Source organism: Conger conger, chromosome 1 (assembly GCF_963514075.1).
Source record: "Conger conger chromosome 1, fConCon1.1, whole genome shotgun sequence".
Taxonomy (NCBI): Eukaryota; Metazoa; Chordata; class Actinopteri; order Anguilliformes; family Congridae; genus Conger; species Conger conger.
In genome coordinates, this window is record NC_083760.1 from 22,757,087 (window position 1) to 22,768,827 (window position 11,741).

The window sequence follows — 11,741 nt, forward strand, 5'->3', positions numbered from 1 at the left end:
TCTGCCCTATGATGTTTGTTTAGTGAGTATATATTTTAAAATGACAGAATTTGCAAAAAAGGCATAAGATTCAGCTTGTCAGACATGACCAGTTGGTTGTGTATTTAATATGTATGTATCTGGTATGATTTATTTTTTTCCTGTCTGCAAAAATATGGCTGAGAAGATTTTGTCCCCTTAACCATATTAGTGTAGGAAAACAATAACGAATGTCGATAGCCCTTTGTGCGGTTAAATCAATTTGTGTGCTGAAGGAACATGCTCATGGAGCGAGCCATTTTTCATCACCTCTTCTCATTGTAAAAGCCAGCTACCTATGAAATGTGCTTATAGACACCAACCAAGGGTGCAGCACCGTTGCCATGGTAAGATAAATTATCCCTAAACTGACAGAAGTCACTAAAAGGTCCTGCACACGCATGCTTGGAAAGGGAGAAAAAGACCATGATGGTTTACCACAGGATTGGAAAAAAGGCCGCAGTATTCGGAAAAAAATGAAGGGGGTGCAATATTTTTAGTACAAATTACAGCGTGGATTACTGCGCCGAGCAAGCGGACGGACCTAGGCCTGGAATGGCGTGAGCCGTAAGCGACTGAGCCAAGCGCCTCCCTTTCCACTCTGCCCTTTCCGTGGACCTCCACTTAGCCCTGTGATAATTCCGGTTGGGGGGGACCTCCGCCCCCTCATTTTCCAGCGGGGTTAGCACGGCCGTCGTCAGTCTGCCACACTTATGCCTGTGTGGTAAACCAGGTTCATTTGCAGCGGGGAGCGGGGGAATTCTGACCAAGCAGAGTGGCAAGCCTTCGGGCCTCTCGTTTAAAAAACGAACTATCGGGGTCGCAACCTGCCCTTTGCTGGGTGCCTGTGCCGGCGTTACAGTGCGGGAATATGACAGGCTTGGGAAAAGCCCACTTTGGCTTTGAGCTCGGTTCAGTCGAGGTCCTTCGGTCAGCTGCAGGTTTGCGCTGAACCGCTGCTCTGCGTACTCTGCTAGCTCTCAATATCGCAGTGCAAAATTCAAATAGATTATATTTGAGTGTCATCAAGTAAGTGCATCGCTCTTACATTGTTAAAGCCATGCCAGCCACCCACCTAAAACTGAGAAGGTCACCACTAATGCTTTTCCTTCTGAAACCTGCCTTAAAATACTTTTTTTCTTGGAAATCCTGTGGTTTGCAAAGAGTCGAGTGGGAGTAAGATGATCGCACACATTTTTTTGTTGTTCCTGCCAGTTGGAAAACAGCCTGTGCTTGTGCATATGCAGAGCTTTTGAAGCATGGAATTAAGTGTAAATGGGTGTGTGTGCATATGTTTGGGGCGGTGTTGCGTTGCTGTGGGGGTAGTTTTTTTTTTCTTTCAAATTCCTCTGAAACTGTGATTAATCTAATCAAATTAATCTCTTGATTAAACTGTGTATGATTTTTTATGGAAAACTGCACCTAGTTTTTCACCTTTGGTGCTAGTCGGGCAGTTGCAATGCATAATGCAGCTTGCAACTCAGCTGCATCACAATGATTTTATTCATTTTCTTTGAACTTGTTTCATGACTTATCCTTATTCTGTCTTGTTTAAAGATTGTCAGGGTGTTTCATGCCTTCACCACAATGTCCCACTGTAAATGAAAATGAGTCTACTTTTGCTTTATACCATTTTTTAAACAGTTTTTAAACAAAGTGGTAGGATAAACTTTAAATACTTTTGAAATCGCTCATAATGGTTGCTCTGTATACATTTGGGCAATTCACAGTAACTTCACAGTAGCAAGTAATCTCTTCATAATTAGCCAGTTCTTGACATCATCACCATTCCAGAAAATTTAATTTAAATTTAGTGATCTCAGTTAAGATGTAAAAACAAAGAAACTTATCAGGCAAGTAATGATATAGAGAAGCTTTAAGAAACATGTACACATGTTAGCCTGCACATTTTAATTAAATAAACCCATAAAATCTATTTTAAGACCAATCCCTTAGTTCCAGTAAGCTAGCTGCTTTGATGTCCTGATATATCCTCTTTCTTTCTTCTTTTTGGGGTATCCTTAGTTTCAGTTTGCTCAATTAAGACTAGAAATTATTGCCAGTTTTAGCATCTTAAAAAAAACCCTGAATGCTTCTGGTAGGCAGGTATTTGATATCCAGCTTGTTTGCAAGGGGGATGTTTAGAGGAATTGGGATGGAACGGCACAGGATTGGTGGACGGCTTTTGTTGGTGTGGCTCCCTGCCAGGCCCTTATGTCTTTATATACAGTAAACAGATGACCAGACAGTCCTGAGTGCACTTTGGTATCCACTCTGTCTTATTCTCTCCCTCTCTCTGTTTCTCTCTCTCTCTCTTCATCTCTTTTGTCACTCCCGTAGGCTGGTGCAGGCAGGTTGCAGCTTTCACCTCCACCGATCAAGCCAAAACAAAAATCAAACATTTTTTAGTCCCAGTACAGAAGAAGAATAAGACGTTTTCTCAAAGACAGCGTTCCTCTGCGTGTAAAGATGCTGGTGCAGATGTTCGTCCTGTCGGCGGTGTCCCTGTGGGCTCTGGCCGAGAACTTCCGCGCGGAGGCTGCGTTCTACAACCGCGAGCATTCCGCCAACATGGAAAACCACCTCCCCGGCGTCTCCCGCCCCGGCAACCACAGCTACACGTTCTATGGGATCATGTTTGACGCCGGGAGCACCGGCACCCGCATACACGTCTACACCTTCATCCAGAAAGATCCAGGTGAGTCCCCCCCCCCCGCTCGGGTTGCGCCCCCAGGGGTTTGCGACCGAGTGCGCGGCCGTCACCTCTTAGACCGTGAGCGTTCTGCTGCAGATCCATTGGCTGTGCGGTGCTAAGATAAACATGCACTGTAAGGACAGGCAGAGAGCTCTGTGCGGGACCAGTGGCAGGACAGGGGAGTAGCAAGTTGCTGTGAAAGGGTATTTCTGGTCATTTGTGAGAAGGATCTTGAATTTTACTGGGAAATGACACAGATGCTTCTGGAGAGAGGCGCTCATGGGGGATTTGATTTCACTGTTTTCACTGAAAGTCGCTGTCCCAGGTGAGCTGTGAAAGGTGAGCTGAGGATGTGGCAGAATTCTTGCAGACTTATTTACTTCTGACAACGTGGTATTCAGTGTTAACCACAGTACACTTAGGGATAGATACAGGGACTCTATCTGAGAAAGTGTTGAATTGATGTTATGTTTGGTTACTTATTAAACTTTCCTTTTAATTAATTGGTTTTGGTCATATTTCTCTCTCTCTCTTTAAAGCTGAGCTGCCTGTTCTGGACAATGAAATGTACCATGCAGTGAAGCCTGGGTTGTCCGCTTATGCAGATAAGCCAGACGTGGTATGTCCATTATGTACTTTTCTCTAATTATGCTAACTATAGAGACACATCATGTTTTAATGTACTTGCATACTTTTCTTTTCTTGTTTGTAAATGGCCCCAAGTGCAGGTGTACAGTACTTATTTCAATGCAATGCAACGTACTCAGTATAATCTGGATTTGAAATTACAATTCTGCAAAGCAAAATCTTGACCAAGTACAGTCCACAAATGTGTAATTGCAGTCCCTTGAAATAACTATCTCTGTTTTTACATAAAGTGACATTCTACAATTAGGTACAAACCAGGAAAATACAACAGACAAAATATATTTATTTTGCTTATTGCTCCTATTGTATATTTAAAGTATATTTGCAGTGAAAACTCAAATTAGTCTGTTAATTCACTTGAGTGTGACTAAATGTGGTATTGCTTGCAAATTCAGAGCGGTTGCGTATGCAGTCGGCTCTTTTGCTTGTCACATGTTTGGCATTGACCGACATCTGTGGTGGATTTCTGGCTGTCTCAGGGCGGGGACACAGTTAGGCAGCTACTGAAGTTGGCCAAGAAGACAGTGCCTCGCTCTGAGTGGAAGAAAACCCCCGTGGTCCTGAAAGCCACAGCGGGGCTTCGTCTGCTTCCAGAGGAGAAGGCGAAGGCGCTGCTGGAAGAGGTAGGGAATCTGAAAACCGCACGCCGTTCTGCCCAGACGGCTGGCAGAGAAACCGACAGTCCCGCCATGAGCCGGCATACATACCACAAACTGCCTTCAAAGAAAGCGCCTCGTCTGTGACTTTCTGTGTGTGCAGAAACAGCTGTCCCGGGGCTGTCTGAAGCACCAGGATCTCTTTTATTAACGCTATTGGGTTTTACCGCAGCGCTGAAAGCTGGCTAGTCTCAGACACCCTAAATTACAGGCACATCCACGGAAATTTTCAATACACATCCTCGGTCGAGAGAGGGAAAGTCAGATAAGGTCAGCCAGAATGACGACACATCTGGCTTTCTTTTCTGTGTGTTTAGGCTGGCTCCCATAGTATAAGTTTGTAACTTAGGCTGTATTGAGCCTGAATGCAATCCCTGTGAATGTTCATCCCACGTGTCTCTGCAGTGTGACTTTATTTTCATTTGTAGAGTTTCTGAGAACATTAACACATTTCAACTCACATGTAATTATGCCACCAGGTCAAAGAAGTCTTTGGCGAGTCCCCGTTTCTTGTACCGAACAACAGCGTATCCATAATGAATGGAAAAAATGAAGGTATGTGTGCTTGACCTTTTACCTGTTAACCTTGACATTTTAGCTGTTTAGAATCTGAGCTGACTTTAAAAATGGCAAAAGCACATAATTTGAAAAACCTGTGACTAATTGGGGCAGTATTACTTTTTTAATGACAAATCTATCCATTTAAATAGTGCCAAATGTGTCAAATTCATCTTAAGGTTTCTGTGAAAGTTGCACTTAATTTATTTTTTGTCAACCATTAATTTCTGCATTATAATTCAAACAATTTGTCAGCACTTCCACCCACATTTAATATGAAGCATTCTCCCACATATCTGAATTAGATTCTTAGCACTTGTCCAGTCACCTCAGTTGTGCAATTCATCATTTTTATTGTATGAGACATCCTGTGAATTCACAAGAAATAACCAAGTAATTACCCCTGGGTTTGTTTCCTCAGACCCAAGATGTCACACATATTTGAATGGTGTAACACCTTTTCAATTAATCAAAATTAATAGCTTAACACTAAACAGTTAATTTATGCCCGGCGTCTTACCACAAGATTGTGTAAAAACATCAGTTTGGAAATGTAAGTTCTCTGCCACTGCATAGATTAAGATATCATCTTACAGTATAATTCATGTTTTCTCAAATTGAAGGATTGAGACCAAATTGAAGCCAACCCCTCCCCCCACTGTCTCTCACTCTCTCTCTCTGTCTCTCTCCCTCCTAGGTGTCTTGGCTTGGGTAACAGTCAACTTTTTGACAGGTAAACCATTGTTCTTGTTTTAGTAGTACCAGGGTCTCCTACCCGAAGCTACACCATCTGGCCACGATGGGATTCAGTACCCCTCACATTTTTCAGTCTGATAGCATAATATAAATAAACGTTATTATAAACCTATATTGCGGTGAAGACCTATTTCCTATTCTGGTAACAGATTCTTAACATAAATGTTCGGTACTTCCTGTTCTTTGGGTACAGCTAGTGGCAAAAAATGTAGTCCTATCACAGTACAGTACAATCTTTGTGTAACTCCCCTCTAAGTCGAAGAGTTGCAGTGCATTTCTTAGTAGTTTCTTTTTATCTTCAACTGGCATTTCATTTGTTGTAGGACACTTGTATTCTAATACAAGAAGGACTGTGGGAATCTTGGATTTAGGAGGAGGTTCAACACAGATCACTTTCCTCCCGAAATCCAAGGTAAATCTATTCCACCACTGTTGAACAACATACTTTTAAGAATGTCCATATTAACTGTTACTGCAATGTTTTTTGTCTATTACCTATAAACTGTAACATGATATATATCAACTACACGTGAACTAATTGATGCCTAAAAACGGATTATTTAACTTTATGAATAAAAATTAATAATTGATTATTTAACTGCATGACATCCTTTAAGATCAAGATTTTTTTATTTGGTTACAAATTGTCAAGCCTGCTGAGCAGATCAATAATGGACCCTTTTCTCTTTTCACAGAAAACAATCAATTCTGCCCCTCCGAGTTACATTGCTAAGTTCGACCTGTTCAATGGCTCATATGACCTATACACTCACAGGTAAGCTCCTGTCGTCTCCTGCCCTGCACATTCCAGGGTGTCTGTCTCATACTGCATCTGCCTATACACTCAGTGAGCACTTTATTAGGTAGACCTGTATGCCAGCTTGTTAATGCAAATATTCAATCAGCCACTCCTGTGGCAGCAACTAAATGCATTAAAAGCATGCAGACATGGTCAAGAGGTTCAGCTGTTTTTCAGACCAGGTGTCAGAATGGGGAAGAAATATGATCTAAGTGACTTTGATTGTGGAATGGTTGGTGTCAGACAGGGTTCTCAGAAACTGCTGATAAGTAGTCTAATGAATAAATAAGTTTATATATATATACCTAATAAAGTGTTCAGTGAGTGTATATACAAACACACATCTATAAGGGTAACAAATCTGTAGAGATTTTAGACACTTAGTTATTTGTGGCTCTGGAGCCAGTGGTGAGTTGAGGGTCAACTTCTCCAACTCTCAAATTTCTTGCCTCACTTGCACCCATATTACTGTTGGTAACATTTGAAAAGTCCAAGTGTGGTAACATTTGACCTGAAGATTGCTGGTTTTCATGCTTGTCAGTCAGCGGTAACAACCTGAAATATTAGATAAAGATTACAAGCCTCATCCAGACCAACGGTTTATTGTTAAAATCCTATTGCCATTGACAAAGACCACACACTTACTTGATCTGAACTTAAGAATTCATTGACATCTCAAGCATTTAGGACCAGTATAATGATTGTTCTGATGCTTCCCTGTATAGCTACCTTGGAAATGGACTTGTAGCAGCTCGATTGGCAACCCTAGGGGCTCTTGGTGCTGATGGTAATAAACCTTTTATCAAAACCTTTTACTGTGAAACTTGTGAAACAGTGGTCCATTGTGCTGATGCAAACCATACTGTGACGTGTGTATAACTGATATTTCAGAATAGTATAATAGATAAATAGATATAACCCTATTTATCAGGCATGATACATAGCCTATTCAGCTGAATCACTCCATGGGCCTTTATTATAGCTCAGAGAACAGCTTGCTCAGCGTTGTCTGTAGGGTCATTTACAGAATATGCTCTGGGACCCTCACTATGCTAGTAATTTTGGAAGTAGAGTAAACAGCCAGTGATTATGTGGTTTTTGCAACTAAGCCTGAACTTGTTGCTATCAGGCATCATATTGTTATATTCTTCCATTGCTCCATAGTTACCCTGGGGTAAGCTCTCAGCTGATGAATTCAAACTATTGTGAATTGTTCTCTGTATGTATATGTACAGATATAATATTATAATTATAGGAGGAAAGCTAGAGTAATTCACATGGTCTGATTCTTCTAGGATTAGAGTGGAAAGTCTTCACAAGCTCGTGCTTGCCCAAGAAGTTCAGAGAGGACTGGACTTTTGGTGGTATCACTTACAAAATCAGTGGAATCCCTGATGGTAAGCAATTTGCTGTCTAACTTGTTGTTTCACTTAGTTAAAAAACTTAGTTACATTACTTCAGAACAGTCCAGGAAGAGCAGGATCACGTTAGCAGAAGAATTAAAAACTAGAATTTTCATTTGAATTCAACCACGCACGTCTGTTAAGCCTGATTTTGTGGAGCCAGAAACACGATTTAGGCCCTCATCTGGTGCAATCTTTTCTTACACAGACCTTTTAACAGTAATAACACAGCAGCCCATGTATTTAAGAGCACTGCAATTGTCAATTAACTCCTCAAATAATACAGCATTCCCACACCACAGTCATGTAGCCAAAAGATACTAGGTTTGTCACTGACTTGTAATTTTTCTTTGCAACAAGTGGCTTGAACCAAACCGCTCCCAATCATGTGGCAAAAAATAGATATCCTGAGGGGATGCGTGGAGTGCTGTTGATGTCAGCACTTGGCTTTTCAGTAAAGAGCTAACTGCCCTTTTTCTTTCTTGGCCAAAACGAAAGTGGTCTCTCAGGCACTCTTCCAGCATTCTGCAGGAACGTTATGAAAGCGCTGGTACAATCCGTGGAATGCACAGTCCCCAAGGGGCGGCTTGCAAGCCTAGACAGTTTAGTGCGACAGTGCAGGGAGGCAGCCTCTTTCTGTGCTGCACTGGCTGCACAAGTTCAGTGCAAACTTCATTGTGAATCACGCATTCTTCGGTTCTTGTGGACGCAAAGCCGTTTAGCACTGTTATAGAGGGTCTGCATTTTTGCTCGATTTTAGAATATGAATCCACAGACACTGAGAGTAACATACAGTGTTAGACATACAGTGCTAAGTATGTATACAGTATAGATCCTTGTGAGTTGGACTTTATCTATGTCCATTTAAACACTTTTCCTGGGTTTTGTGTGGAATTATTACTTCACAAGTAATGCATTTCGATCTATAACTAGATGTACTACGTATATGTTGAATGATGAGTTAAATTCCCGAATTACCAGCTCATTGTCACTTATAAGCATGTGGATATGTTACGTTAAATGGTCTTTTCCACTTAATTGCAGGTTATGCAGGGTATAAGCTCTGCTACTACGAAGTGATGAGGGTTATCAAGGGGATTATTCATCAGCCGTACGAGGTGAAGGGGAGCAGCATCTTCTATGCCTTCTCTTACTACTATGACCGAGCTGTGGAGTCAGGCCTCATTGGTGAGAGAACACAAATGCAGAATATACCAAAGATATACCCGAATATATCTCTTAAATCATAGACTGCTGTACTTAAATCACTGTGAAACATATCATTTATATAAAACGTTATTTAAAGAATACAACGTATTTGAGCTATTGGGGCTTGTAGCATTCATGTTTTGATCTATCCTACTAAATGATCTATTTCTTCCCTTAGTAAAGCTAGTTATCTAATATACTGTACCTATAGTGTTGAAGGCAATGACTGACTATTCACAGAGACTAGTTTCATTAGTGTTTATAGTGATTGTTTAGTTGAAACTGAATGAGAAAATAATTCTCCCTTTCAGATGGCAGTCGTGGTGGAGTTGTGGAAGTTAGGGATTTCAAAAAGAGAGCTAAAGAAGGTGAGAACTTTGAGAGCACATGGGGTGTATTGGTACATTTTGTACAAACAAACTCTTCTTTGTATTCAAGGTTCCAACAATCGCACAAGCTTCACAAAATGTTAGACCACAGTGCCTTCCTCCAAAACACGCCCTGTTCTACCTCACACAAACACACGGGCCTTGTTTGTGCCCAGATATCTTGGCTCATGTTAACCTGAAGCATTGGCTTTATTGCCAGCTTACGCAAGCTGATGAGTTGTGATTGACATGTTTGGTATACGCATAAACATGTACAATATGTTATACTGTGTTATTATTTGGACATTTGCGGATGACCTGTCTCCTTTATTGGGTCATTTATGGGCCCGGCCCATTTGTCAGAGCATGTGGAATAACTTCTGTGGTTAAACAAACATTTCATGTTGCACAACAGATTTATAGCTTGTCGGAAAGGGCTGGAGTGTTGCTGGAGTATATTTGCATAGGGAGAACACTACTCCGCCATCCAGAGGAGCAAACCCAGCAGCTCACCTAGGGAGCATTCTCATTGGGTCAGACAGTGCTTACAGCGCCTGCCTGCAACAAAATGTCTGGGGCGAAGACGCCACCTTGTCCTCGTACAGTTGGCCAGGCCTTCTCTTAGTGCACCAGCAAGTACAGACCTTAGCAAACCAGGCTTGGCTCTTTTCACAGGCCCTCCACAATCAGTTAAAACCTGGGCTGAATTCACAGGCAAGACCCACAACCAGGCAGACACGCGCAGCAGTGTTTTAGTTACACATTTAATTCTGCCATACATGCACAGGCCTAACGTGGTCCATTTTAACCTGCAGGTTGCAAAGGATATGGTTTCCAGTGGCTGTAAGCAATATGCCCTGTTTGAATTAATCGAACAGGACTGTTGCCAGCTCTGTCTTGCTCCTGGCAGGTCTTGCAATATGATGTAGGCTTGTAGGTACAACTGTCTGTAGGTCTTCCATTAACTATAAACTGTGACTAAGTTTGTTTTACTTTCCTTGATTCCAGTGTGCAACAAAATGACTAAGTACCGTCCCATTAGCCCCTTCCTGTGTATGGACATGACATATATTACCTGCTTGTTAAAGGAGGGCTTTGGCTTCAAGGACAGTACAGTACTTCAGGTAAGGTGTCCATATTAAAGGCATCACCGTATGTTCCACTTTGTCACATGGCATATAACTGTGAACCAACTCATCTCTGTGAGTGATGATCCCTGATATATTTTTCTCCTCCACACAGCTGACTAAGAAGGTGAACAATGTGGAGACCAGCTGGGCTTTGGGAGCCACCTTCGACCACTTTCGCAACATGAACATCCACTGAGGGCAGTAAGGGGTCATTGGCAGGGAGGTCAGAGGTCATCACTGCCAGGCCTTTGTCTCACCTGCACCCAGGCTGCACTGCACTGCAGTTTTTTGTAAAACGACGCATCGCCCTCACCATGCAACCCACAAACTGAACTGTTGATAATGAAATCACTATATTTTTTTAAGAATACCAGCTATTTCTACTGTATGTTCAATCCATGATTAGTGCGTGAGTTTATTTTTTTAACACAAGCGTTTACATTTAACCTCCTTTGGGTCTCTATCCTGGCAATATTAATAATTTTTTTAATCTTTTATTTGGTACGAAGGGAAGATTCTCACTGTGCTTTTAAAGGGCAAGATACGGAGAAAAATTGTGAGACCCCAGTTTTGTTTTTTGTTTCACATTTCTTTCGTTGTCATTTTTATTGTAATATTATTTATTAACCAAAAACAAAACCAGTGTTCCATGAACATAAATTAATAGTAATGTATGTTTTGAAGTAGTTCTAGGTCAGAATTATACTACAAATTTACAATCTTTCAGATACCCCAACTATTCTTGCTTATTTCTTCCTGTTTTGCACATAACACTTTAATTGCAGATACTGTACCTACGATGTTGCTTTTTGTCAGCGAAGGAGTTGTACATATTAATTAATATTATTGGGGTGAGGGGGGGGTTTCGTGTTTGCCACAACTCAGGGGGCAAGGAAAGCAGAGACAGAAAGTGTTATTTTCACTGAATATGCCTAATAAATGTTATATTATGTATATATTATTAAGCCTATGATTAAAAGCTGTACAGTATCAGTGTGACCATAAATAGAACACTATTCATGAAATAGGCAAATTCACTGTTGCATGCCATTGTTAATGGCAGGATCAAATGCTGGTTTCATTTGCAAAAATGTAATGTACAGCTTGGTGCTTAAAACATCCCATTAACCTTGGTGAACTACAAAATATTTAGCTGTTTGGTGCAAAAAAATACTCTTAAATAATAAACTGAAATTTTGTTTTATTAATTGTAAAAAGTGCAGTTTTTCAACTGCATTTGTAATTATTTTACCTGAAATGTTCTAATCATTGACGTGCCATCAAAGGGATTGGGTGTAGAAAAATGTATGTTTTAAGGTAACTTCTGTATTTGTCAATTTTTCTATTGAAAAACAATCCTGCTTTATTGTGAATTGTATAAATCCATTTATATATATTATATATATATATATATATATATTCAATTTTATTAAAACATTTACCATTTGTACACTTTGGTCTGTTTTGCTTTTTCTTGATAATTTAAGTCTGTGAATGTCAT

General features: G+C 40.8%; 1 protein-coding gene across 1 annotated transcript; it reads left to right on the plus strand.

Annotated features, from left to right (window-relative positions):
- Positions 1-2,433: 2,433 nt before the first annotated feature.
- On the plus strand, positions 2,434-10,608 carry entpd5a (ectonucleoside triphosphate diphosphohydrolase 5a). The gene is made up of 13 exons (XM_061255903.1): positions 2,434-2,716; positions 3,253-3,332; positions 3,841-3,984; positions 4,497-4,572; positions 5,273-5,308; positions 5,655-5,743; positions 6,027-6,106; positions 6,856-6,917; positions 7,426-7,527; positions 8,578-8,721; positions 9,054-9,110; positions 10,119-10,234; positions 10,353-10,608. Exons 1-13 carry the CDS (start codon positions 2,488-2,490, stop codon positions 10,434-10,436), a joined length of 1,299 nt encoding a protein of 432 aa, XP_061111887.1. The 5' UTR covers positions 2,434-2,487; the 3' UTR covers positions 10,437-10,608.
- Positions 10,609-11,741: the final 1,133 nt, after the last annotated feature.